The 27,026-nt window shown below is 42.0% G+C and overlaps 2 protein-coding genes across 6 annotated transcripts in view; one reads left to right on the top strand and one right to left on the bottom strand.

The window, feature by feature from the left end:
* The window catches only part of klhdc10 (kelch domain containing 10), a 41,941-nt gene extending 39,848 nt beyond the window's left edge, over positions 1 to 2,093 (bottom strand). For 2 of the 3 annotated variants that reach the window (XR_015761077.1, XM_043714001.2), the window contains exon 1: positions 1,875 to 2,093. Coding sequence is in view for 2 of the 3 variants with exons in the window: in XM_043714001.2 (XP_043569936.1) it covers positions 1,875 to 1,941 (67 nt within the window). In the remaining variant the exon portion in view is untranslated. The remainder of the gene's footprint in view (positions 1 to 1,874) is intronic. The other variant, XM_043714002.2, reaches the window with a different exon arrangement.
* A 441-nt stretch (positions 2,094 to 2,534) lies between these two features.
* On the top strand, positions 2,535 to 26,328 carry zc3hc1 (zinc finger, C3HC-type containing 1). Of its 3 annotated transcripts, none has more exons than XM_087999415.1 (10): positions 2,535 to 2,800; positions 5,435 to 5,549; positions 6,740 to 6,890; positions 7,977 to 8,060; positions 8,499 to 8,623; positions 10,379 to 10,536; positions 15,915 to 16,158; positions 21,575 to 21,781; positions 24,282 to 24,506; positions 25,893 to 26,328. In XM_087999415.1, the coding sequence occupies exons 3-10, from the start codon at positions 6,758 to 6,760 to the stop codon at positions 26,004 to 26,006; spliced, it is 1,290 nt and encodes a 429-aa protein (XP_087855541.1). In that variant the 5' UTR covers positions 2,535 to 2,800; positions 5,435 to 5,549; positions 6,740 to 6,757; the 3' UTR covers positions 26,007 to 26,328. The 3 variants fall into 3 exon arrangements, with proteins under 3 accessions (XP_087855541.1, XP_087855540.1, XP_043569940.1); XM_043714005.2 differs by lacking the exon at positions 2,535 to 2,800 and adding an exon at positions 3,911 to 4,562; XM_087999414.1 differs by lacking the exons at positions 2,535 to 2,800; positions 7,977 to 8,060 and adding an exon at positions 3,906 to 4,562.
* Positions 26,329 to 27,026: the final 698 nt, after the last annotated feature.

The following is a 27,026-nucleotide window of genomic DNA, read 5'->3' as shown; positions in this document are numbered from 1 at the left end:
TGCCTTCTGCTTCCACAACACTAAACACTCAACCCTCACTTCCACTGCTGATTACTTAGCCAATGCTTTCAGCATCTGGAAATCCCAAATCTGCCAGTTCCTCTCCACCTAATCCTCCCATTTCCTCAGGAACTTCTCAATTTTTTCCCATATATGCTCAAGTGTCCGTTATATCCCCTCCTACTGTAAATAATGTTTCCTCTACTAAAGAAACATAACAGTCCAATTGTGCTGTCACAATTCTGATTATTCTACTTAGAACTTTACAATAAAGCCTAAAAATATCAAGAGGAAATCTTACAACCCTATGAACCTATTTTGCCATCCAGTAAGATCATTCCCGATCTTCTGTCGCAATTTTTCTTTCATGCTTGCTCATTACGTCCCTCAAACCAGAAGTCAAAAATCACCCTATTGCAGAGTTGAAGATATTCAATGATGCAGCTCATCAACCTTGAGATAGAAATTCACAACCCTTTGAGTTCAGAGCTTTCTCATCTGATTACAAATAGCCAATCCCTTATTCTCAAATAGCAATCCCATGTTCTAGCCAGGGTTAACAACAGTTATTGCCTGCACTGTCAAACTCCTTCACAACCTGACAGATGAGATGACTAAATTCCAAAGAATGTAGGCCCAATTTACTCAGCCTCTTCATTGGAGTGATCCCTAATTGAATAGACCCCTATCCTAGAAATCAACATTCACTGTACTGCCTCCAACAAAATATAATCCTTCCTCAGCTAAAAGAGACCAACCTGTACACAGTAATTCAGGTACAGTCTTACCAAAGTCCAATGGCAATTGCAGGCATCTTGCTGCAATTACCTTCATTTTCAATTTGATATGTTTAATCAAAATAATGGTGGTTACTAACTTTCCAGTTGCATTCCGCTTACTTCTGAATTTATACACTTACATCTAGAATTTATATATAACTTTAAAGCTATTTATATACAAATGCAAGAGGTTTACTATTAAATAATCTAACCACAAGAACAGCTGCTGCCTCAGCACCAGGGACCCACGTTCAATTCCAGCCTCGGGCGACTGTGTGTAGAGTTTGCACATTCTCTGTGTTTGCGTGGGTTTCCTCCCATGATCCAATCCAAAGATGTGCAGATCAGGCGAATTAGCTGTGCTAAATTGCCCATGGTGTTAGATGCATTTAGTCAGAGGGAAATGGGTCTGGGTGGGTTACTCTTCGGAGGGTTAGTGTGGACTTGTTAGGCCGAAGGGCCTGTTTCCACACTATAGGGCATCTAATCTAAAAAAATTCTAAAATAGTTACATTTATAGGCATGTTTAGGCAATAACTTAACCATCGTAACACGTCATCTGCCTTGGTGTCTAGATAACACGAAAGGGAGCAGGTGGAGATGATGACTTGACAGATACAGCTATTTGCACATGTTGAGGTCTCAATTTGCATGAATGCTCTTTTCACATACCACCGACTACAACGGAGAACGCAATGGCCCTAAAATATGCCAAATGGGAGATGCAACAAAAACTAATTCTGACTACGAGGTTACAACAGATCATGCTTAAGCTTATGAGGTGGACAATGATTACAAACTTATTGGTGAATAATTTCATGTCTTTGCGGTAGTTGGTTGCTGGTTAAATGTAGTATCTATCGAAGGAAAGCAAATTTCGGCAGGGAAAATGTCTTGTTATTGTTATTAACAAATGACCACTACTTATGTTGTTGGAAACAACTATATAATAAAAAGAGAACCTTACAACCACTAAGTGATTCCTGAAGTGTTGTATTGCCCAATTGCTCACACTTAGGAATCTCTCGGTCTACCAGCGGCCCGTTATTAGTGAACAGCGGGTTTCTTTCGGCTGGAGGTGCAACAGACACTGACCTGGCGGCCCGGCCTGCGGCCTCCCGGTTACCTTCACGAACTGACTGAGAAGCGGCGGCTCCGACATCCCCACACAGCGGCCGCCAAGCGACCCGACACCCGGGGGAAATAAAAACCCCCACTCCACTCTCTTCCTTCCCTCCCCACACCACCACCTCAAAATTAAATTAAAAGAGAAGCCAGCAGTGCCTTAGCACTGATCAAACAACCGCCACCACTGCTGCTGCTACCGCACACACAAACTCCAGCTCACATCCCGCTCTTCTCCTCCCCCCCCCCAACCCCTTCACAACATAAACAGGCCGCCACCACAACCAATCAACAACTGACCTTTCACCAGCCCGCCCAATCACCGCCCGCCTTATTGTGAGGTGAGCCCATTCAGTGACAACCAATCGAGCTCCAAGTTAGCCAATATCAAGGATCCTGGATTAATGGCGCTGGGAGAGCACAGCAGTTGAGGCAGCATCCGAGGAGCAGTAAAATGGACGTTTTAGGCAAAAGCGCTTCATTAAGGCTTTATTCCTGACGAAGGGCTTTTGCCCGAAATGTCGATTTCGAAGCTCCTCGGATGCTGCCTGAACTGCTGTGCTCTCCCAGCACCACTGATCCAGAACCTGGTTTCCAGCATCTGCAGTCATTGTTTTTACCGAATATCAAGGATCCGGCCGCCGGCTGCCCGCCCCTTCCAAAAAGACAGGCAATGTTAAGCAAGTGTCGATGCCATCGTTCACTTTGATGGCAACGGATTCGCGTCTTGGGCCATCTCCCAGGGCTTTGCACGAACAGGGATTGAGGGTTACCTGTAGGTACCCGAAAAGAAATGACTTGCATCGAGACGGCTCCCTTTCGTGACCTCAGGACGACCCCCAAAACGCTTCACAATCAATGGAGTGCCTTCGAAGTGTTGAACCGTTGTAATCCAAGTAAATTTCAGCAGCGAAATGTCACACAGCAAACTCACACAAACAGCAATGAGATCAATGATATCTATAGTAAACATCAGCGACGGCTCTTCTTCAAGAAAATGCCTCAATTGGCATCTTTCACTCCCATCTTAGAGGGCAGGAGAGATCTTAGGTTAACATCTAAACCAAACGGAGTAGTTTCAACACCAGAGCACTCCCTCAGTATAGTACAGAGCAATTAGTCTACATTGTTTGATTTTCTGGTACAAAGGCAAGTGTGACAGCTGAGATTTGAGTGCTTGCAGGAATGATGACGGGGAGGGAATTGGAAGGGGAACAGCTGCCTCTCTATGCCTGGAAAGAAAACCTGTGTTGCTGCTCCTGAAAGAGCTTCAGTGGACCTTCACTGCTTCGATTCAAACCACCTGATGGTTTGAAAGCTAGTGCTTCCAAATAGTCCTATTGGACTGTAACCTGGTGTTGTATGATTTTTGAAAACTTTGTACACTCCAGTCCAACACCGGCAGCTCCAAATCATAGATTTAAGCATGAATAATACCCAGGTCATTGATATGCTCGTTGGGTCGTGAAGTCAAATTGAATGTATTTCTGTAAGTTTCATTATAAAATATCTCCAACTGATCCACCCCCTTCATTGGCTATCCAACAAATCAATCTTTGTAAACATCATTTTCCCACATCAATAGCACGATTCCTGACTGCAACCTAGTTTATTTCACTTACATTTTATGCATATTAACTTAAACTGTTCAAAGAAAACGAACAACGCTCTTATATAACGCTCTTGATTTTTTTTTCTCTCCTGTGTAACGGCAATGCTGTGTGTTCAACAGGTTGCACACACCTTGGAACCAAGACATCCGTTCCAGCTCAGGGATAGTCATCTTGTTTCTGAGTCAGAACTGTCGGTTCAAGTCCCAGTGGAAAATTTGACAAAAATAAATCAAATAGTACGCTCTCGTGCAATACTGCATTGAGCAGGTGCTGCAACATTTGAGGTGTCGGATGTGTTGTATTTCAGATGAGAGACTCACCCTCCCTCTTCGGTGATGTGGAAGACTGCGTATTATTTTGAAAAAAAGAGTAGGGAGTTATACTGTTCTGGTAATTTTCCTTCCACAATCTACATCATAGATATAGATTATTCAGCACACTCTCACCTTGCCATTGATTGTAGTTTGTTGATGCTTACTGCGCTTCTTAAATTACTCCACTTAAACACTTTGGAACATGTTTTTGTGAAAGTTGCTAAAAAATCTACTTTGTTCAATTCTTATCGATCCCACGGAAATCTGGGAGGGTTGGCAACAGTTGATCCCTTGAGAGTCACCTCATCATGGAGACAACTTCACAAGAGAGGCAGAGAAAAAGAAACAAAATTGATAATGTCTTAATAGTTCTGCATCAAATTGACGAATGAGAAATTCAATAATCCAATTAAAACATTAATTTGGAATTAAGCCGTTATTTTAGTCAAAATGTTTAATTTGATGTATCTCGTTGCTTTAGAAAATTTTCAAATGCACTTGTAAATTGTATCAATTTTTAATTTTGTTGCCGAAGCTCAGTTAGTTGTGGTTAAGGTTTGTGCTCCGGAACATTTGTACAATGCACGTTGTAGCCGTGGGACATTGAAATGTACCGGATCAAAGATGGCAGCTGCCGATAACAATGGCGATTTTTCATCGCCCAACAGTAAAGACGTGGCTGACACTCCGCAGAAAGTACGGCAGTTGCTGTCAGACAGCATCGCGGAGATGTAAGTCCAGACGCTCGGCTCAGTTTTGATTCTTTCACGGAAACTGCCTCCTCTCGGATTTGGATCCTGAATGACTGAGAACATCATTGGGCCTGGTGTCTCTTACCCATCCTGCTGGATTTGTTTTGAGGGATTGAGTTTCACAAAAAAAACGGATAAAGTAGTCTTTCTAATTCTTCTAACTAAAGTCTTCGGGAATGGTGGAGTCAGACCTCCAAACCCATCCCAGTTTCATCTCTAATTTAAACGTTTATAATTCAAGGCCCACTCCACAGATGTGTGCATGTAATCCTGGACATAATTCAGCATTGTGTCTGGTTTTCCCCTGCTTTGTTCCCTTGACCAGCAAGGAGAACACCTCTGTTTCCTTTACAAAATAAGGCCAAAGGATAATTTATGCTCAGATGAGCCAGAGATGGCCTAATGAGCGCCAAGGCAGGATGGCTACCATTGACAGAGTTGTAAAAGCTGCATTTGCAAACTCACTCACAGACTGTCTACCTGATCCAGCTCTCATTGAGGACTCTCAATAATTTCAAGCCATGAAATGGGTGACAGTGGGAAGAACATTGAAATCACTGATTTAAAGATACCTCTAAAATATTTTACCTTCGGCAGTGCAGAGCGTCCTTAGTACTGCTCTGGAGTGTTAGTCTGTTTTCTAAGCATGAGTCTCAAAAATGGGACTTTAATCCACAATGTACCGACACAAATGTCACCCACTAAGACAAAGGTGATGCTAACTTATCTCACAAAAAAAGGCAAAAGTTATTGCTATTGCAGGGATTGTCAAATGATCACAGCTGGAGCTAGTCAGTGAACATTAAACAGCAAAGTGTGTTGGTAGCTGATTAATATATTTTGTTTCATAGTGATCAGATCAGCTCTATCCCTGAATCACCTAATGACAGTGATTTACCCAGATCACCAGTGCCCTGTGATTCTGCTAATAAAGAAGCTTTCTTTTCACGAGTTGAAACTTTCACAATATCCTTCATTGTTGTCACCAAATCAAACGTGTGAGCAAGCAAAATCTCAGTGCTAAGTATTATGAAGCACGAATACTTGATCATGCTCCTCATGCTTCATGGTATTCAAGAAGTCCTGTATTGTAAATTTACCAGGTAGACATCTCATGTTTAGGTGTGCCTGTTGCTGCTCCTGGCATTACCTGCTGTACTCTTCATTGAATTGGTGTGGAAATTGCAATGATAGAATTGGGGATATGCCAGGCCATGAGGCTGTAGATTGTGCTGGAGTACAATTCTGCTGCTGCTGCTGCTGATAGCCCACAGTGCCCAGAAGCCAGAGCTCCCTGAGGAAACCCACGCAGACACAGGCAGAATGTCTCTGTAGAGTTTGCACATTCACCCGAAGGTGGAATCGAACCCAGGTCCCTGAACTATGAGGCAGCAGTTTGACCTAATGGATATATTTGACAAGAAGTGTGTTTACACAGTGCTAGTGCTTTGACTTAAATATGATGTGTCTTGAGCCTTTGGTTCAGTGGGGTGGAGGAGGTTTGTTTGAAGACTAAAGGTGCAATAGACTAGTTTTAGTAAATACCTGTTTCTACCTTTTTTCTTTATTTTAACCCCCACACTACCACCTAAGTGCGGTAGTCCTCCTAATTATATATTTTTTTTCCTCTTTTGTCTTTTTTTTATTTTTTTTTAAATTTTAACCCCCACACTACCACCTAAGTGCGGTAGTGCTTATTTTATCCCCAGCACCCATGGTGAAATACCTGTTTCTATGCTGTTAATCCCAATCATTCGTTTTGGAAGGAGTGCAGCATAAGTTGATAAAAAGTATACCTGGACCTTGAGGGTAAAATTAAGAGACAAGATTCAATTCCATGGAATTTAGCTGCTTAAAGGGTGATTTGGTTAAGGGTTTCAAGATGTTAAGGAGAACCAATAAGCAAGATAGATAGCAGATGAAAGCAGTTCTGCTGCTTGGAAAATCCAAGACTGGGAATGTAGCCTTCAATGTTATAACCATGTCTTACAGGTGTGAATTTGGAAAGAGGGAAGGATTACTATGTGCTTCTGTCATTCTGCATATATTTGAAGCCATTTATTCAAAGTCAAACAGGGGAAAAAATGCTTTGTACAGGAAATGTCATGCAGATGTTGAACAAGTGCTTTCTGAGTGTTTTCCCTTGACAAGGATACTCATTCAACTGGGCTGGGATGCCGTTCGAACTCTGCCCTTTGCAGTGTGCCAGATATGGTTGGACCAACATAGAATGTGACATGCTGAAGTGTTGCAGTTGTCAGGCATTCCTCTGCACTACTCTGCATCCAACCCTGGACGCCAATGGATGTAAGTTTTTGTACGTGTTTGTTTTGACTCAGTTTGTTCCTTTCTTCTCACCTCATCCTGGCTTACCTATATTTTGAAGACTGCTAACTCTGTTGTTAAAAGCCCAGGCTAAGTGCAGATCACGGAATACTTGGATCAGATCTCCTTGTCATTGCATTGTAAACTGATGTCTTACAGGTCCTTTTTTTTTCCAAAATTATATAGAGTTCATGACGCGGAAACAACTGGTTCATGCCAGTATTTATGCTCCACACAAGCCTCCCTTCTATTCGCATGAAGTCCTCTTTCTTTCTCCCTCATATGTTTAGCTCGCTTCCTGTTACATGCATCAGTGCTATCACCTGAATCAGTCCATGTGACAGCACATTTCAGCCTCACTCTGTGTGATGAAATTTCTTCTGAATTTCTTGCTGCTTTTCTGGTCACTCTTTAATATTTATGAATCACAATTTTAGAATCCTGTACAACTGGAAACAATTCTACCTTGTTACACTACTTGATGATAATCTTAAAGACCCTTTCTTGACAAAAGCATTTAAAATAACAGGGTATTTTAAAATAGCAGGCTGTGAACCAAGTGCAGAAAATTGGCTAGCATAGTTTAGCGTTTGTTGGTCAGTATAAATATGGTGGGCCTGTTTCTATTCTATATGATTCTATAACTCTGTATGAAAGGTTCCCTGGCCTGTTAAATCTTTCTTGGCAAGAATGATATCTCAGTACTGGTACAAAGCCTTAAATACTTTTGCCTGTTCCTTTATATTTAAGCACTGTACATAATACATTTTTTTGCGTCTCTCCTAACATCCCTCATTCCTTACTGTCTCTAAGATGTCCGTTTTGAGGCCATTTGTACTATCCAGAATCTGTGTCCTGCCTTGGTAATTTATTTCATCATTCTGCTATTCTTTGAGTAGCAGAATTCCTACAACCTGGATTTCACCCTTTCATTCTGAGAATCTGGTATTTGAACCTTCCTACTGTCTCTGTGATTGGTTTCCCTTCATTGGGTTGAAGCTGTTGAGGCGATTTATTTCCTTTTCGTTAAAAGCTATCACATTTTTGTGTTTATGAATTTGTCTTCAGATAAAGAGAGGGTCACTGCACTGCAAGAAGGATTGAAAACAGCACATGAGAAGTTCTGCTTTTGGCCTGACAGCCCCAGCCCAGGTGACTTGGGAATAAATGTGTAGGATTTTTTAGGTTACTCAAGGTGTAATTGAGGCTTTATGTCTGCGAGCCATAATTTTCTTTTTTCATTCACTAATTGATCATTGAAATGACTATAATAGTTCAATAGGAGATTGGGAATGGTGTGGGTTTGGGAGCGGTGCTTATTATCTGGCTGAACTCCAAGTAATAAAGTCACAAACAAAAAATGCTCTTAAAATTCAGTGTTTACTTATTTTGCCTACAAATCTCTCTGGAAGCAGCTCAATCCATACTTTGCTTTGCATTCTCTCAACTGTATCAGCGCAAGTGCGTGCACATTTGAATGATACACAAGATGGGACCTGATTCTGGCTATTTTGCTGGAATGCTAACTGGAATGGAACAAGGTGTGTACTATGTAGGTGACTCATTTGTTCTTTCATTCGTACCTGGCAGATCGGTTCTGGGCATTACCTTTGAATGAACCGGCAGCCCTTCTGCATGGCGTGACAGAGCGGTTCAAGAGTCTTTGTTCACTGGACTTCCAGTTACCTGCCATCAAACATGACCTCAAAGAAATGGTGAGTCCTATAAATTGGCTCTTTCTCCTGACGTTTTGCTGGGTTATAGTTTCACAAGTCTCTGGCTTCCCTTCACCGAGATGGCTTCTTCTCTTCCTTATCTCGATCTCTTCCACACCCCCTTGTCTAAACCTGCCCAACACTATAATGATCAAGGAGTATGTCTATCACTGAGAGCTGAAGTTGACTTAACACAATGAGTCTAAATAGTTTGGAAGAATTACCATGTAGGATCAAAAGCAGGAATAAGAAACATATTTTAAGCAAAATTGAAATCCCCTTTGAAGCTTTTCAGATGATGAATTTGTTTTTTTCATTGCGAGGATATGGACAAAAGTAAAATAATACATAATTGCACTATGCCAGGTTTGGGTGAGGGCAGTGGTTTGAGTGTGAGAAGACAGGATTTAACTGTTGGGCAAGATATAAAAGAAACCTAAGGGGTTCACACAGAGGGGTGGTACGTGTATGGAATGAGCTGCCAGAGGAAGTGGTGGAGACTGGTGCAATTGCAATATTTAAGGGGCATCTGGATGGGTATATGAATAGAAGGGGTTTGGAGGAACATGGGCCAGTTGCTGGTAGGTGGGACCAGATTGGGTTGGGATATCTGGTTGGCATGGACGAGTTGGACTGAAGGGACTGTTTCTATGCTGTACATCTCTATGACTCTGAGTCTAAGATATAGAATGGAGCTGGTGAGATACCCCAGAGTTGTTAGGTTCTGGGAAAAGAAGAGGTAGGAACAGGAGAGACTGATGAGCCTTATTTTGACACGGGGTGTAGAGAGAGGATGAAACTTTTAGAGTGGGAAGGAAAAGTTTCTCTCCTTTGACAGACACAGGACGGATGAGCAGGCAGAGTGTCATAGAGTCATAGAGATGTACAGCATGGAAACAGACCCTTCAGTCCAACCCGTCTATGCCGACCAGATATCCCAACCCAATCTAGTCCCATCTGCCAGCAGTCAGCCCATATCCTTCCAAACCCTTATATTCATATACCCATCCAAATGCCTTTTAAATGTTGCAATTGTACCAGCCTCCACCACTTCCTCTGGCAGCTCATTCCATACACGTATCACCCTCTGTGTGAAAAAGTTGCCCCTTCAGTCTCTTTTACATTTTTCCGCTCTCACCCTAAACTTTTGCCCTGTAGCTCTGGACTCCCTGATCCCACGGAAAAGACTTTGTCTATTTATCCTATCCATGCCCCTCATGATTTTATAAACCTCTTTAGGGTCACCCCTCAGTCTCGGATGCTCCAGGGAAAACAGCCTCAGCCTATTCAATCTCTCCCTATAGCTCAAACCTGGCAACATCCTTGTAAGTCTTTTCTGAACCCTTTCAAGTTTCACAACATTCTTGTGATAAGAAGGAGACCAGAACTGCACGCAATATTCCAAAAGTGGCCTAACCAATGTCCTGTACAGCCGCAACATGACCTCCCAACTCCTGTACTCAATACTCTGACTTGCTGTAGTTTTTGCCATGAAGTTTTCTCAACATCTTCCTTTTATTCAGTGACATACCTGTGTATGGATTGCAGTTTACTACACGTGTTCAGTTTTACATTTCTCTGTTATTAACCCAGCCATTGCATATCACCTTGGATCTGATGATCCTTTGCTGACCCTGGATTGGACAATGGAAGTTGCAAATTCATTGATCCTGTGACCAGCATCTCATTACTGATACTGAATAAGTGACGATCGTAAGTAAGTGAATCCATGACTTTTTCTTGTCTTTTGAACAGACAATAACAGAGGAAGCCATCAGTTCAATATTGCAGTTGGTAGAAGATAAATTGACATGTGGCACTATGTTTGACAGTCCTGGACTGAAGAACAGTACAGATGTCCTTTCCATCCATCTTTCTGCGTGTATCCTCGCACTGTCTGGCTGGGCTGCTGGGTGAGAATACAAAGTAAATTTGCAATTTTCCACATTGTCATGAATCTGCTGTATACATCTTCCCCTGCCTCCGCCACCACGTTCCTTTTTTGAAAGTACTGATTCATACAGGGTTAGAGTCTCATGTGTGCATACACGCTCATTCAGTTAGTCGGAAAGTTAAAAAAACGATTGACCAATGGGGGGGCTTCAAAACCAGATCTCATCTTTCTCTCCCCTAATCCTCGCACAGGCAAGGAATAGAATGAATGATTACTTCCATCCTTACTGCCCCTGAATCTTTAAACTTCTTCTCTTCTCTCTTGCCCCAAAAGACACTGACACCTGCTGGGTTGCAATTCCAAAGGCTGCCTTCTCTCACCTCTCCTTTAATCACTATTCTTCATGACCCACAACTAGGCAGAGGGTGTGCACATTGTTCACCTCTTCGAGAATAACAAATCCTGACCATCACCTGCACTGACGATGACAAGGGCACAGAATGTACTCTTTCTGGGGTTCTTCACTGTCCCTCACAGGAGGGGCTAGGCAGCTAGACTGGCCAAGTCTTGAAGGACATTGTCTGCTGCAGCCTCTGTCTAGCAGCTAAGGAACCATCAAGAGGGAAATACCTACTTGACTTCATATTTATCAGTGTCACAGATGCAACTTTCCATGACAGAATCAGTAGGAGTGACCATTGCTCACTCCTGTGGAGATGAAGTCCTGTCTTCTCATTGATGCCCTCGATTGAGGTTTATGGCATTACCACCGTGCTAAAAATGGGAAAGAATTTGAACAGATACAGCAACTGAAAACTTTGCATGCACGAAATGATATGGACCATCAGTTTTGTAAGCTGCCGGCCAGACACACCCCATGTTGAATTTAGTATGTACTGACTACTGTGGAGGGAGTTGTCGAGAATCAGACCTCTTCTGATATCTGATGTATGCTTATGGACAGCCAATGAATTCCAGGGTCCTTCATACACCACAACAAAGCCATGCCTTTGGAAGTAAAGTTGATACTCAGCTCTGCAACTGCTGCCTCTCCAGGAAAATTGTGAAATTTGCAATCAAAGAAGCAGGTTTGTGAAAAGAGAAGCAGCTCGGTCATATGACCTTCAGCTAGGTCACACATGATCTTCAGTCAGAAACTGGAGTCGAAAGCTGTATGAACAAGAACTGTACAGCTGTTAGTCTTCTCAGCAGTGACCAGGACGATCAAGCACGAGGTGTGGGAAGCAGGCACTCATTCCAGAAGGACATAACACATGATGCAAGTGGAAAATTACCTTTCTCTTTTGTATTTTAAAATTTTGTTTTATTGGTGAGTTGAGTTTAAAATATGTTCAAAAGAAAAGTAAGAGTCTTTAAGCTCAGTAAGAAAGAAATCCTGTGCACATTTCAAAAGGCAGTGGCTTTCCAAGATCATAGAGACTGAAACAGCATCTTCAACACAGAAGCAGCATATGAATCAGTGAGATTTTCCATAATTGAGACAGCTGAAAGCAAAGGTGGAATTTTATGAATGTTTCCTGAAACACTGGAAGATCATGTGGAGGGCAGAGCATACAGGGTACAATATGTTGAAAGTTTTCTTTGTTAACATCATGCTTGATAACAAACCATGTTTTCAGTGCAAGACACTAATGATCGTTTGGTGAAGTACATTGTAATTACTCGCAGCAAGAATTGTGCCTTTGAGTTTGTGGAGTGTGTTGGCTTTATCATACAGAGACAATTCCTGGGTGAATTGGGAAAATCCCATTTTCATATGTTGACAGTGGCCAAAGGTACAACTATTTCAATACAAAAAAAATGTTGATATTGTCCATCATTTTGACCAGTACCTGAACTTGCTTAAAAGACTGTCTTTGCAATTTTGAAACTGACTACTTGCAACTGTGTCACCAATCTGACAGCAGTCGAGCAATTTTATGTTAACTGTGCTTTAATTTACACAAGATGGTAATGTCTGCATCAGATGGAGCTTCGTTATGTTGGGAAAGCAAAATGGAGCAATGCCAGTCTTGCGATGTCAAATCAAACATTTGTTGAAACTGCATTTGTTGCTCACAGAAGATCTGGGAACAGGTGATGCTTGGACACAGGTATCAATAAGTGAAACTAATGTAAAGCCATAATATCTTGATCAAGTGCTGCACAGAGTAAGTGAGTGAGTGCAACAATTCAGGACACACATTGCATGAAGATGCTCACAAAGCCACAGTATTGCTTTGCATTGACTGCCCTGCGTGATGTTCTAGATGAATTGTCATTGCTGTGCAAGTTCTGGACAACAATTGGAGCCATACAATTTGTAAATCCCAAGATTAATAATGTGAAGACTCAGTTCTAGGTGAACCTGTTTATTGGAGTGATGTATTTAAGATTATACTGGCTGCTCTCAACAGTGCCATGATCTGTCATTTTACTGAATCGCTATGTGTCCACCTGGAAAGCAGATTTCCAGAAGAGGAATTATTGGAATGGCATGCATTTGATCAGGCTGCAGTTTCCAAGACAACCAATTATGATTATGGAAAAGGCAGCTTTGTGTGACTGAAAGCAAAATATTCCTCTTTTATATCAAACAATGATGAAAGTATGGTCACAAGAGGTATGTGAACAACATTTCGTTTTCAAATTTACACTTGTGACAAAAGTCAAGATGGATTATGTTCTGGCATTTAGTGACTTGATGGAGAATGCCCGAAAAGACAACCAGTTTCAAGATGTCCATTCTTCTGGACATTCATGCAACATTTCAGGCATCAAGTGCTGACTGTGAGCATGGATTTAGTCTCATGTATTCAGTTGTGTAGACCCAAAAATAAATTGCTTGGACAACTTGAGTTGTTTAAAACTTGCAAATTATGTTATACATTTCATGGATGCAGTATACAACCACTGGACAACAAATATAGGCACAAAAAGTTACCAAGAAAGAAATGAAAAAATTACGAGTCCTTGTGTCCTCTTTTAGTCACATTGTATCTGTAATGTTCATAGTGCCAACATTAAACAGGTCCCCAGATTTCTGAGCTGAACAAATAATTTTGTTTACTGTAGTAGATAGAATATCTGTAACTGTAAAATAATATAAATGCACACTTTTAATAGGAAACAAACTATAATTAAAAATTGCAATATGACTTCTGCTCAAGTATGCCATGTGCCACTCAGACTACTCCACGTTCTGCACAAATTAGTGGGAAAAATCAGAGCGAACACTGGCTAACAGCAGCAGCAGCATTGTATTCAACCTCAGACTGTTAACTTGTGGTCCCTCATCATCACAGGTAAATGAAAAGTAAAGACAGAAGCAGCACCAGAAAATACCTTTGAATGAATTGTCAGCCTGGTAAAGCTATAGGAAAGGACAACTTGCATGTCAAGCCACAGAAGCAGCATGCAATAGACAGGGATAAACAATCCCATAACCAACAATAGATCTAAACTCTGCAGCCATTTCACATCCAGTCATGAATCTTGGTGGACAATTAAACAACTAACAGGATGAGCAAGTTCCACAAATGTCACCTCCTCTAATTATTGGGGAGCAGCACATAAGTGGAAATGATGAAGACTGAGCTATTTGTACCCATCTTCAACCAAAATAGATGAGTCATTCCATGTGATATCAAGAAACAGCTGAAGGCACTGGACACTGTAAAGGCAATGATCCCTGACAACATTCCAACAGTACCGAAGTCTGTGTCCAGAACTAGCCATGCTATTGGTCAAGCTGTTCACCATTATAGCTTCAACAATGTATCTACTCAATAGTTGTCCAAACATGTCCACCAAAAGCAGAACACATCCACCCAGCCATTATTGCCTTATCTGTCAAATCCCAATCATCAGCAAAGTGATGGAAGGAGTCATTGACTGTGCTATCAAGCGGCGTTTGTGAGGGATTAATCTGCTCACTAGTTGTGTTCTGCCAGAGCTACTCAGTTTCTAATTTCATTAGAGCTTTGGTCCAAACATGGACCATAGATTTGATCTCCAGAGGTGAGGTGAGAATGAGCGCCCCTGAAATGAAGATAGCATTCAACTGAATAAGACATCAAGGACCCCTAGAAAAATTAGAGCAAATGGGAATTTGGGATGGGGGGGGGAATCTCTCTGCTGCTTGAAGTCTGACATAGCACAAAGGAAGATGGTTATGTTGTTTGAGAGTAGTCACCTCAACCTCTGGGTCATCACTGGAGTTCCTCTGGAGTGTCCTAGGCCCAACCATCTTCAGCAATTTAATCAATAATCTTCTCATCGGAAGTAGGGATGTCCGCTGATTCAACAACATTCAGCACCATTCACAATTCCTTAGACATTGAAGCAGTACATGTCGATATGCAGCAAAACCTGGACAATATCCAGGCTTGGGCTTAAAAGTGATAACTAACATTCGCACCACACAAATGCCAAACATTGACAAGTTCCAACGATGGAGAAAGTAATCATCACCCTTTGATGTTCAATGCCATTGCCAGCATTGAATCCTCATTATCATCCTGAGGGTTACCATGACCAGAAAGGGAACTAGAACAGTTATCTAAAACCATGGCTACAAAAGTGGGACAGAAGTTAGGAGTTCTGCAGTGAGTAACTTACCTGTCCCTGATGCAATGTTTGTCTACCATCTACAAGGCCTAAGTCAGAAGTTTAATAGAATATTCTGCATTTACCTGAATAAAGGCAGTTCCAACAGCACTCGAGAAGCTTGACATCATAAAAAACAAAGCAGCCCACTTCATTGATACCTCATCCACCACATTTAACATTCAGTCCCATCAGCACAGTGGCAGAGTGTGTATCATCTACAAGAACTACCTGGAACTCACTAAGACTTTCTGACAGCCCTTTCCAAACCCATGACCACCTGGAAGGACAAGACAAAATGCATGGGAATACCACCAACAAGTTGCCCTCCAAATCTCTCAGCATCCTGACTTTGAACTATATCACCATTCCTTCAGTGTAGCTGGGTCATTCTGGGTGTTCCTACTCCCTAGAGACTGCAATGGTTCAAAAAGGCAGCTCATCACCATCTTCTCCAAGGGAGTTAGGGAGGGATGATAGATGTCTGCCCAGCCAGTGACACTTACACTCCATGTAGGAATAAAATAAAAAATGGTCGCCAATTAGCTCACAAACTATGAAACATGGTTCTGGCTGACAAAAGACTGATCTGGTGGATATTGAAATTAAATTACTTGAGGGTGTGATGGAGGATGCTGAGACTTGTTGGTTCATGTGCCTCTACATCCCATTAGGAGGCGCACCATCAAACTGAGTAACTGGGGGAGGAAAGATAGGAGTGGGGTGGAAATGGGCTCCCTTCCACTGCAATTGTATAATTCTTCCTTTTTCTCCCCTCAATTTGAATAGTTCTTCCTCTGAATTTCTCCACCTACCTGTTATCACCTGTTCCTATTGCATGAGGAAGGTGGGTCTGTGGAGCTTTCAGCAGATTGAATGTGTTTGCCAAGCCAGTGAGCCTGAGATTCCTGTCTGCAATACCTCCCCACATGAAAACAAGCCAGAAAGATCTACACCAACTCCTCCAGCAATGTCTCCCCACAGGATGATCACTCGAAGTCAAGATGCTGCCCAGTCACAGAGCAGCGAGCAGGTGCACTGATCTTCTTCTGCCTCTTGGAGTTAATTTCTTTATGTTTTTCTCAATTTACTACCCTTATCACATTAATTGGTCACTCACCACATTGTTGGCACAGACTGGATGCCAGTTTTACCTGCACAATGTGCACAGCATACTGAAAATCATTTGAGCCGATTTATGTTGAAGTAGTGTCACACTTGATGTGACATAAGGTGTGTGACTTCTATATGGTTTAATATAATTTATTTGAGTTTTGAATTTGAACTATGTATTTTGGGGGGTTTCTATAATCAACTTGTCAGTATTTCTGAAGCAATGGTTATTTTTAAAACCAGTATAAGAGAGAGTGTGTTCCTGGACTGAAAATGGGGATTTGTTTGCAATGTGAGTTTTCAGAAACATTGAAAGGCATTAGCTTGGTTTTGGTTGAGTAGGATGAGGAATTTATTTTTGTAATTGGGAAAACATTTATAGATTGGAAAGCTTTAGGTAGCTGTTCACGGAAATATTTTAATGTACTGTAAATAATGCTGCTACTTTTCCTTTTATTTCTCTTCTGTATCCAAGATTTGTACCGAGGTACGTGTACCTAAGACGATACCATTAAATGCAGCCATTATATAAACTTTCATTGTACTCCTGTACTTCTGTACTGGAGTACATGTGACAATAACCAATATTCTATTCTTAAAAACAAAAGAAAATAGCCATGTTGGATGTTTCAGTCTGGAATCTGACCAATCTAGTAATAACAACAGTTGAGATTGTAAAATGTGATCTTTTTGACTTCGTATTTTTGTGCAGCTATTGAATTTCCATTCGCTCCATGGACAGTGTACAGTTTTCCCAGACATAGATTTTATTCAGTTCACCAGCTTTAATTGCTTACATTTATGCAGCACTTTACATTGAAGTGTCTCAAAACTTCACATGCAACCAGTTAGCTCAGCTTAAACAACTGCTCTGTAGGTAAGCGCAACAATCATTCCGTTCACATACAGCAATATAATGAATGACCAACTAATCTGTTTTTGTCGTGCACAAACGGACATCCATACATGCACAAATACCATGTTTGCATACATACATGCAAATACAGCACAAATACAAACCTGCAAACATGAATGTAAGACAATGACATGACTTTACCACTGTTCTATCAGCTTGTTTCTAAACTGCAATGGCTTATGCATCCCCATCCATATACACCCATTCCCAACTATGGGAGTGAGAGATGCCTCAAGAAACGTTGCATGGTGGCTCAATGGATGGCACTGCTATCTTTCAGCGACAGGGGCCTGGGTTTGTTTCCAGCATCAGGTTACTGTGTGGAGTTTGTACATTCTCCCCATATCTGCATGGGTTTCCACCAAGTGGCCCAGGTTCCTCCCATCGTCCAAAGATGTGAGAGCTATGAGGATTAGCCATAGTATATGCAGAGTTATGGAATAGGGTAGCGGGCTGGGTCTGGGTGGGAGGCTGTTTTGAGGATCAGTGCAGACTTGATGAACCTAATAGCTTCTTTCCCCCGTAGAGATCCTAAGATTCTAACCTCTTTTTCTAATCAACTTGTTCAGATATGTTATCACAGCAGGTGGGACTTGAACCCAGGTCTCTCGATCCAAGGGTAGGGACACTACCACTGTGCCATAAGAGGCCCCTTTCTATGATTCTAAAGGCAAAATAGACAAGTTCAGATATTTGGTTCTGATCTTGTATACGTGTGAGATTATTCTTTTGATCTTCCACCTTATTTAAATAAAATAAACTGTCTTTACAAACACAACATATTCCCTTCATTTTATAAACCTTGACCCAGTCTTCCCTAAGCCTCCACGTCTCTGAAGTGTTCAGACACAGCTGTTCAAGCCTACCTTCTCTACTAAGATATGTTAAACTAAATATTAATCTGTAGCCATCCGCTCTACCCTGTCCAAAATCTCATTATGAATCATTATGTGAATAGACAAATATTGAATACAATGGTTATTTCAAGTATAAATCATATTCTTTGTCTTGTAATCAATTGTGCTATCAATGCACCCTACTAACGAGCTATTTCTTCACAACATTGATGGTGGACTTTTAAACTTATACACTACAATGTCTTTTTATCCTTTTTCATAAAGTGTCTATTTATGTAAGAGATGTAATGGCCCACTGGTGTTATCATTGGACCATTAATCCAGAGATTCAGGTTTGAATCTCCCCATAGCACAGGGTGGAACTTAAATTCAATAAAAATCTGGAATTAGATTTTTGAATCTGGAATTACCATGAAATTATTGTTGATTTGTCAGGGGGAAGAAAAAACCTATCTGGTTCACTCATGACCCTTAGGGAAGGAAACTGCCATCCTTTACTGTGTACAATTTTGATCTCTTTACTTGAGAAAGGACGTACTGGCTCTGGACAGGGTGCAGAGGAGGTTCACTAGCTTAATTCCAGAGTTGAGAGGGTTGGCTTATGGGGAGAAACTGAATAGACTGGGACTATACTCATTGGAATTTAGAACAATGAGGGGGAATTTTATAGAAACATATAAAATTATGAAGGGAATAGATAAGACAAAAGCAGGGAGGTTGTTTCCACTGGCAGGTGAAACTAGAACTAGGAGGCATAGCCTCAAAATAAGGGAGCAGATTTAGGATTGAGTTGAGGAGGAACTTCTTCACCCAAAAGGTTGTGAATCTATGGAATGTCCTACCCCTTGAAGCAGTTGAAGCTACCTAATTATCTTTTTAGGGCAAAGATAGATAGATTTTTGAACAGTGAAGGAATTAAGGGTTATGGTGAGCGGGCAGGTTAAGTGGAGCTGAGTCCATGAAAAGATTAGCCATAATCTTATTGAATGGCAGAGCAAGCTTGACGGGCCAGATAGCCTACTCCTGCTCCTATTTCTTATATTTTTATCTCTTCTGGCCTACATGTGACTCCAAACCAATACCAATGTGTCATAGAGTTGTACAACATGGAAACAGACCTTATAGACCAATTCGTCCATGCCAGTCAGATACTCCAAATGAATCTAGTCCCATTTGGCCCACATCCCTCTAAGCTCTTCCTATTTATGTACCCATCCAAATGCCTTTTAAATTTCTAATCATACCAGCCTCCTCCACTTCCTCTGGCAGCTCATTCCATACATGCACCACTCTCTGTGTGAAAAAGTTGCCCCTTAGGTCCTTTTATATTTTTCCCCCTCTCAGCTTAAATCTATGCACTCTAGTTTTGGATTCCCCTACCCTGGGAAAATGTCTTTCACTATTCACCCTATCTAAGCCCTTCATGATTTTATAAACCTCTATAAGGTCACCCCTCAGCCTCCAACACTCCAGGGAAAACAGCCCCAACCGATTCAACCTCCCCCTATAGATCAAACACTCCAATCCCAGTGACATTCTTATAAATCTTTTCTGCATCCTTTCAAACTTAATAACATCTTTCCTTTAACAGGGAGACCAGAATTGAAGGCGGTATTCCAAAAATGGCCTAACCAATGTCAAGCCAACATGACCTCCCAATTTCTACATTCAGCGCACTAACGAATAAGGGCAAGTGTACCAAACACCTCCTTCACTACACTGTCTACCTGTGACTTCATCTTCAAGGAACTATGAACCTGCACCCAAAGGTCTCTTTGTTCAGCAACACTCCCCCAGCCTTACTGAAATGCAACACCTCACACTTGTCTAATTTAAACTCCATCTGTCACTCTTTGGCCCATCTGATCAAGATCCTGTTGTACTCTGAGATAACCACCTTTGCTATCCACTACGCCACCAATTTTGGTATCATCTGCAAACTTACTAACCATTCATCCCATATTCACATCCAAATCATTTATACAAATGATGAAAAGCAGTGGACCCAGCACCAATCCTTACAGCACACCACTGGTCACAGCCTCCACTCTGAAAAACAACCCTCCACTACCACCCTCTGTCTCTTACCTTCAAGCCAATTTGTATCCAACTGGCTAACTCCCCTGGAATCCATGTGGTCTAACGTTGCTAACCAGTCTAGCATGTGGAGCCTTGTTGAACACCTTGCTGAAGTCCACATAGACAACATCTGTCGCTCTACCTTCAATCTTCTTTGTCATTTCTTCAAAAAGCTCAATCAAGTTAATGAGACACAATTTCCCATGGACAAAGCTACGTTGACTATACCTCCTGAGTCCTTGCCTTTCCAAATACATGTAAATGCTGTGCCTCAGAATCCCCTCCAATACTGATGTCAGACTCACCGGACTTTTCCTTACCATCTTTCTTAAATAACGGCACCACATTAGCCACCCTCTTATTTTCCGACATCTCACCTGTGGCTATCAGTGATATAAATACCTCAGCAATCACTTCCCCAGCTTCCCACAAAACTCAGGGATGCAATTGATCAGGTCCCAGGGATTTATCCACCTTTATGCATTTTAAAACATCCAGCACCACCTCCCCAGCAATATGGACACTTTTGAAGATATCACTGTTTATTTCTCCAAGTTCTGTAGCTTTATATCCTTCCACACAGTAAATACTGATGTTAAATGCTTGTTTAATATCTCGCCCATCTCCTGCGGTTCCATACATAGATGGCCTTGCTGAACTTGAAGGAGTCCTTTGCTCTCTGCAGTTACTCTTTTGCCCTTAATATATTTGTAGACTCTCTTTGGATTCTTGTTAACCCTGTTTGCCAAAGCTATCTCATGTCCCCTATTTCCCTCTTGAGTATACTCCTACTGCTGTTAAAAATCACACAACACCAGGTGCTGCTCCTTCATCAGCAGCGGTCCGAAAGCTAGTGCTTCCAAATAAACCTGTTGGACTATAACCTGGTATTGTGTGATTTTTAACTTTGTACACCCCATTTGAACATGGGTGTCTCCAAGTCATGCCTACTGCTGTTATACTCCTTGACGGATTCACTCGATTGCAGCTGTCTATACCTGCCATATGCCTTCTCCTTTTTCTTGACCAGAGTCTCAGTTTCTCTAGTCATTCAGCATTCCATACACCTACCAGCCTCATCCTTCACTCTAACAGGAAAATACTGACTCTGGACTCTCATCTCAATTTTGAAGGCTTTCCAACTATCTCTTTACTTGTGAATAGCTCTCCCAATCAATTTTTGAAAGTTCTTGCCAAATACCATCAAAATTGGCTGGATGGCTTTCAAGTACCCTCTGGGCAATTAGAGGTAGATATTGAATGCTGGCCTTGCCAGTGATGCCCACATCCTATAAATGAATAATAATTAACAAATATTTACCCCACCCTCTTGAATGACACTGCACTTTTCTCAATTAAAAATCAGCTGGTAATTTAGGTTTGCTTGTATTATTCAAGCATTGTTACACAGACACACGCTTGTGATACGTTTGAATCCTTCCTAAGTTCGATGATTTTACTAAAACTATTTTTACTTTGCATAGCAAGAAACCAGCCCTTCACCCGTTGGGGCTCGCACACGGAGTCGAGATGTCCACAGTCCCACTCTAGTTGATCGATGCGAGTCCGACTCCATTAGTTCACATTTGCGGAACAAGCGACCAGTGACTCGTAGCATGGGACAGGGAGACACGTCTTCCAGTCCTCAGCGGAAACCGAAGAGAATGCGTTTGTCTTCATCCACCAGCTCAGTAAGTAATGAATACACCCGTGAGGAAAATTGCAGAGCAGTATTGTGAAACTGAAATTTTACACTGACCATCCTGTACCACTCAGATTCACAGTGTTAGCAGTGTGAAATTCTCAGATGCCTTCTTTGCCACCGTGGTGGTTTACAAAACAAGGGCTTGGGTCCAGTTGGTCCTTTGCAATGCTGTTAGCATGCTTCTGTCCATGTTGCCAAATTCAAGGAGTTAGTGGGGGCAGAAAGATCCAAATTTGGACGTGACAGGACATGGTTTTGAACTTTAAGTGCTGTCCTTGTCACACTATGCCTCTAGCCTCCTACTGAGTTGGGTGCTGCTAAGCCTACATAACATTCATCTAACAAGGCAGGTTCACTGGAGGTAGAAACAATGGTTTGTTCTGAAGCAATGAGGCCTTCAGGCAGTTCCCAGGCATGTCTGGTTTTGATAGGAAATTGATTGTCCAAGGGTTGGCTGCATGAATACTGTCTGTTCCAGCTCTGTATTTGCATAATTGCAGCATCCAGCCAGGTTTAAAACAGGCCTCCACTTTGAGTTTTTATCATGCTCATGGCAAAATAGAATCAATATTTCTGTAACAATCCCTGGAGGTCATGGGTCACCTGTCCACAGACTCAGTGTTTAAATTTGTCTCATGCTCTTATGAAGTGTCTTGAGACTTCTTACTGTGTGAAAGGTGCTACATAAATGCAAATTCTTGGGATTCATCCTCATATAATCTGGATTGACATTGCACTGTCACCGGTGCCATCTGTCAGATAAGACATTAGACAGATGTCTTCTGCCTGTTCCATAAAACTGTTAGGATTTGTGTCATTTTCTCAGGATGTACCAAAGCCTTTCAATGCAGTTACTGACTTCATTCGGGCGGCACAGTGGCTCAGTGGTTAGCACTGCAGCCTCACAGCACCAGGGTCCCAGGTTCAATTCCAGCCTTGAGCGACTGTCTGTGTGGAGTTTGCACATTCGCCATGTGTCTGCATGCGTTTCCTCCGGGTGCTCCGGTTCCTCCCACAGTCCAAAGATGTGCAAGTTAGGTGAATTGGCCATGCTAAATTGCCCATAGTGTTAGGTGCATTAGTGAGAGGGAGATGGGTCTGGGTGGGTTACTCTTCGGAGGGTCAGTGTGGACTTGTTGGGCTGAAGGGAGTTCCACACTGCAGGGAATCTAATCTAATTCCTCTCTGAAGCTATGAGTTAAGCAGATAGATTCAGATATTTTCTAATCAACCTGTTCATGGATGTTATTACACACTTCTGGGGTAGGTGGGACTTGAACCTGGGTTTTCCTGGCTCAGAGGCAGGCACACTACCACAGGACCACAAAGCCCCTGAAATAGTTTCTTTCTGTGTTGGTCAATATAATTAGCGCATTAGAAAACCAGTCATGTTTAAACCTTGATGAGCATTTCACAATCCTGCAGGAGTTGCTGGATTTATCCCGGCACGTAGGTGAATGTTGTTAGGGGCCCTCTTGTGGCACAATGGTAGTGTCCCTACCCCTGAATCGAGAGGTCTAGGTTCAAGTCCCACCTTCTGTAGAGGTATATATAAATCTCTGAACAGGTTGATTAGAAAAATTGGAGCTTGGTCCCTAGTTTCTACTGAGTTATTTGATCTCAACTCGGGGAAACAGGGGAGAGGCTTTTATTGGCCTTAGTACATTGTGGATTATGGGTAGAAGAAATGGGGCGTAGAGGTTAAAATTGGTCAAAGGTGCTGCTTTTGATGCTCACCCTGTCATCCCTGAGTGGATGATGCCCCTTCGTGCCTAAAATTCATCATTAAATGGATAAACGGATACATACAGAGAGAATATTTCCTTCAGTGGGGAAACCAAAAATAAAGTTTAATCTCGAACTCAGCTCTAGGTTGTTTCGGATAGCATTTTTCCTACCCAGAATAGTGGGAATCTGGAAGTCTATTTCCTCAAAAAGCCGTGCTTGCTAGTAGCCAGCTGGAGCTTTCAGGAATCGGGCTCATGTTTTGTTGGCGAAGGATAACAGAGATGTGAAGCAAAATCAGGGTTCCAGTACACAACAGACTTTTCTTCCTATTTGTTGGGTCAGAATCTGAGAATGGTCTTCCCAGCAGGACTGTACCCGCACCAGATGGACTGCAGGACAGCAGTTCAAGAAGGTGGCTGTACACTGGTTTTGAGGGTACTTAAGGAGGGGCAACAATTACTGGCCTTGCCACCGTAGATCACGTCCCACGAATGCATCAAAAACAAAGTTTAAATTGAGTGGTGGAGAGACTGAATAGCCATTTCCTATTCCTGTCCACTGAGCAGAGTCACACTAGGAGAATAAACATTTGAGATGCACTAGAGGGTGGCAGATACCTTGATGCAGCAGCTAGAAGCATTTCAGAGAAGATCAGCACAAATAAGTGATTGAAAAGCAAGATCGGTTAATTCTGAGATTGATTTTGTGAGCAGAGTCTTCAGGATGGTTTTGTTCAGATGCATTATTTTATCTTACAGGATAGTACTCGTGGATACTTTAATCCTGTCTCCCAGCACAGGGATTGGTGTCCGTGGGTTAGGAAGACGCTGGAACTAGAAGATAAACCATGTGACCTGGAGCCAGGAGAGCAGACCCCACTGCTTGATTCATCTGAGAAGACAGAACTAGGATGGAAAGAGTCTCTATGGGTCCTCTTGTCACTAAATGCTACCCAGACCCCAAACGAGCGCTCAGACAGTGTTGTAAGTAGTGAGGTTTAACAAGGAGAAAGTGAGGACTGCAGATACTATATATCAGAGTCAAGAGTGTGGTGCTGGAAAAGTACAGCAGGTCAGGCAGCATCCGAGGAGCAGGAGAATCAACGTTTCGGGCATAAGCCCTTCATCAGGATTCTTGATGAAGGGCTTATGCCCGAAACATCGATTCTCCTGCTCCTCGGATGCCGCCTGACCTGCTGTGCTTTTCTAGCACCACATTCATGAGTTTTAATATGTCAACTTTTCCCTGTAGCTGTTGATTCACATTCCCCCTTTCCCAAGGATGTGGATACTCTGTTGAATACAGTTCCTGAGCTTGAGCTTTTTCCATTCCTACCTTGGCTTACTAATTTAGAGCCTGGACAACTGTGAGACAATTCAATTACCATATGTATTCCAGCTGGGAAGTATTGGCAGCACAGTAGCCACAGTGGCTAGTAATGTTGCCTCACAGCGCCAGGGACTCCGGTTTGATTCCAGCCTTGAGTGACTGTGTGGAGTTTGTTCATTCTCTCCACGTCTGCTTGTCTACTCCTATTTCCTCTCATAGTCCAAAGATCTGCAGGTTAGGAGGATTGCCCTGCTTTCACAGTGTAGGGATTCTATGAAATTCTATGAATGACTTCCACTGCCTGGCTATGTGACCACAGAAGGCATCTACACAATGAATGAGGTCAGGAGAGAAAAATCTGTTTTAAACTGAAGTTACTGACATTTTGTGCCAGGAAGTCAGTCGCATGCCAGCCTCAGGTTAATTATGTTGACAGCCTGTGTGATCTGAGCATTTTTTTTATTCATTGACAGCTTCGGTTAGGACACTAAGGATCCATAAGATTCTCAAATACATTGCAATCAAACAGAATGCTGTGCACTCCTGCAAAACCCAGGAAAATGTCCATCCTGTTAGTTGATTTGGTTTCTTTCACAGTCCTAGGAAGCTTCAAAGATGGTTTCTGTTGTCTATTAGGCCAGGGCTCAGACAGAAAGCTTTTTGTGGCCCACATTTGTCCCTCAGGCTGCTATTACTAAAGGATTCAGCATCAAACCAAATGTTTTAGCCCAATGAATGGATGATATGTTGGGCTGGGTCTTGCAGTTTTTGAAGTTTAAAAATGTCAGCAACATTCTTGTCAAGAAGTTTCACAGACAGACATCCCAGCAAGCACAGCCAGTGATAACGTGCTCTCCTCCTTCCTCCAGCTATCTGCTCCTTTCCACACAGTGAGCAGTAATAGACATACTGTAAAACTCTTTGCTCTTCCTTCACATAATTATCGACTTATAGGCAGGGAGTTTGAGAGTAACAGTAAAATGCTGTATATCCTGTTTGTTTGTGTTGAACAGGCTATGTAAATATTCCTTTGTTGTCAGTCTCTTTCAGAAAAGTCCAGCAAGGTGTTCCGAATATTCCGACAATGGCAAGTCCAATGTTCCTCAGAAAGTAGTTTGTTGGATGGGAAAGAGAAGCAGTTGGTACTGGATTAAGTGATTATGATATCGGAGATGGATTTTGAACTTCAGAGTAACAGATAACAGTCCGCAGATTTTTTTTCGTATGTTTTGCTACTTCATTTGAAAAACACAAAAGCATGGAGCTGGTCTGTGTTTGGCCCATCCTGTACCCAGGTAGAAGCCATCAGGATGGTTCTTGTCTCACTTCACAGATGTATTTGACATGTGTTAAAATATCGCAAAGGCTTTGAACAAATGTGAATAAAACGTTTTGATAGTTTCTTCTTTATTGACTTTTTCTTTTGGTGTCCTGATTGTTTTTAGTCTCTTAATAAATGCTTGGCCTTTAATTCTGCTTTTATTGTACTAAAATGTTTTGTGGTGTCTCGTGGGGGGAGGGGTATGGTACAGTCATCAGCCTCGGGTTAGAGAAGTTAAGAGGAAGCCACTCAACAAGATTATGGCTGTGAAAGCAGAGGCATTGGCAGCCCAAGGCGTTGAGAGACTCCTAGATTGTAGCTCATGACTGCTGAGAACTGACGTGTGAAGGAGCAGGTAGGCAACTTGCAATAGGCCTGAGTGGAAACATTGAGATGTACGCTGACGTATGGCTGGGGTGGACAGGATACTTTGAGATAACTGCAGGATTAAAACAAAGACTTTAAACTTGCTGTGCTGCAGCCAGTGTTATTCAATGAGAGGAAGTGAGGAGTGACAGTTCCAAATGCAGAGGGATGTGTAGGCAATGGATTCATAAGGATAGCGTTGAAGGTTTCTTGAAGAAATTTTAAAGATGATACTAGGTTGCCATGGTTCCCGAAAATAAATCCAAGCACAAGTGCCCTTTTTAAGGCATGATTAGTAAAGGGACAGTGCAATGGTACAAAAAAATGCTTCTGAAGGATAATTTAATTACCAATTAAAATTCTGTAATTTATGTTTATAAAGTTCTCTGTATCCTGATGATGGAAGCAGCAGGTATACTGAAGGATATTTACTTCATAGAGACCCTGACACAAACAAGGCTAGAGAATGGAGTTGACAGCCAGATGG

The sequence above is a fragment of the Chiloscyllium plagiosum genome, unplaced genomic scaffold (genome assembly GCF_037043375.1).
Source record: "Chiloscyllium plagiosum isolate Xiang-an unplaced genomic scaffold, Cpla_swu_hap1 HiC_scaffold_23, whole genome shotgun sequence".
NCBI lineage: Eukaryota > Metazoa > Chordata > Chondrichthyes > Orectolobiformes > Hemiscylliidae > Chiloscyllium > Chiloscyllium plagiosum.
The sequence above is the reverse complement of the archived record's forward strand: the minus strand, read 5'-3'. Positions and strand labels throughout refer to the sequence as shown.

Bases quoted from the DNA above. Each gene is read 5' to 3' on its own strand.
- zc3hc1 (XM_043714005.2), top strand. From the start codon at position 4,456: ATGGCAGCTGCCGATAACAATGGCGATTTTTCATCGCCCAACAGTAAA. The intron at 5,550-6,739 runs ATATCCTTCATT...TGACAAGGATAC, and splicing joins CACGAGTTGAAACTTTCACA to TCATTCAACTGGGCTGGGAT. The intron at 8,624-10,378 runs GTGAGTCCTATA...TCTTTTGAACAG, and splicing joins AACATGACCTCAAAGAAATG to ACAATAACAGAGGAAGCCAT.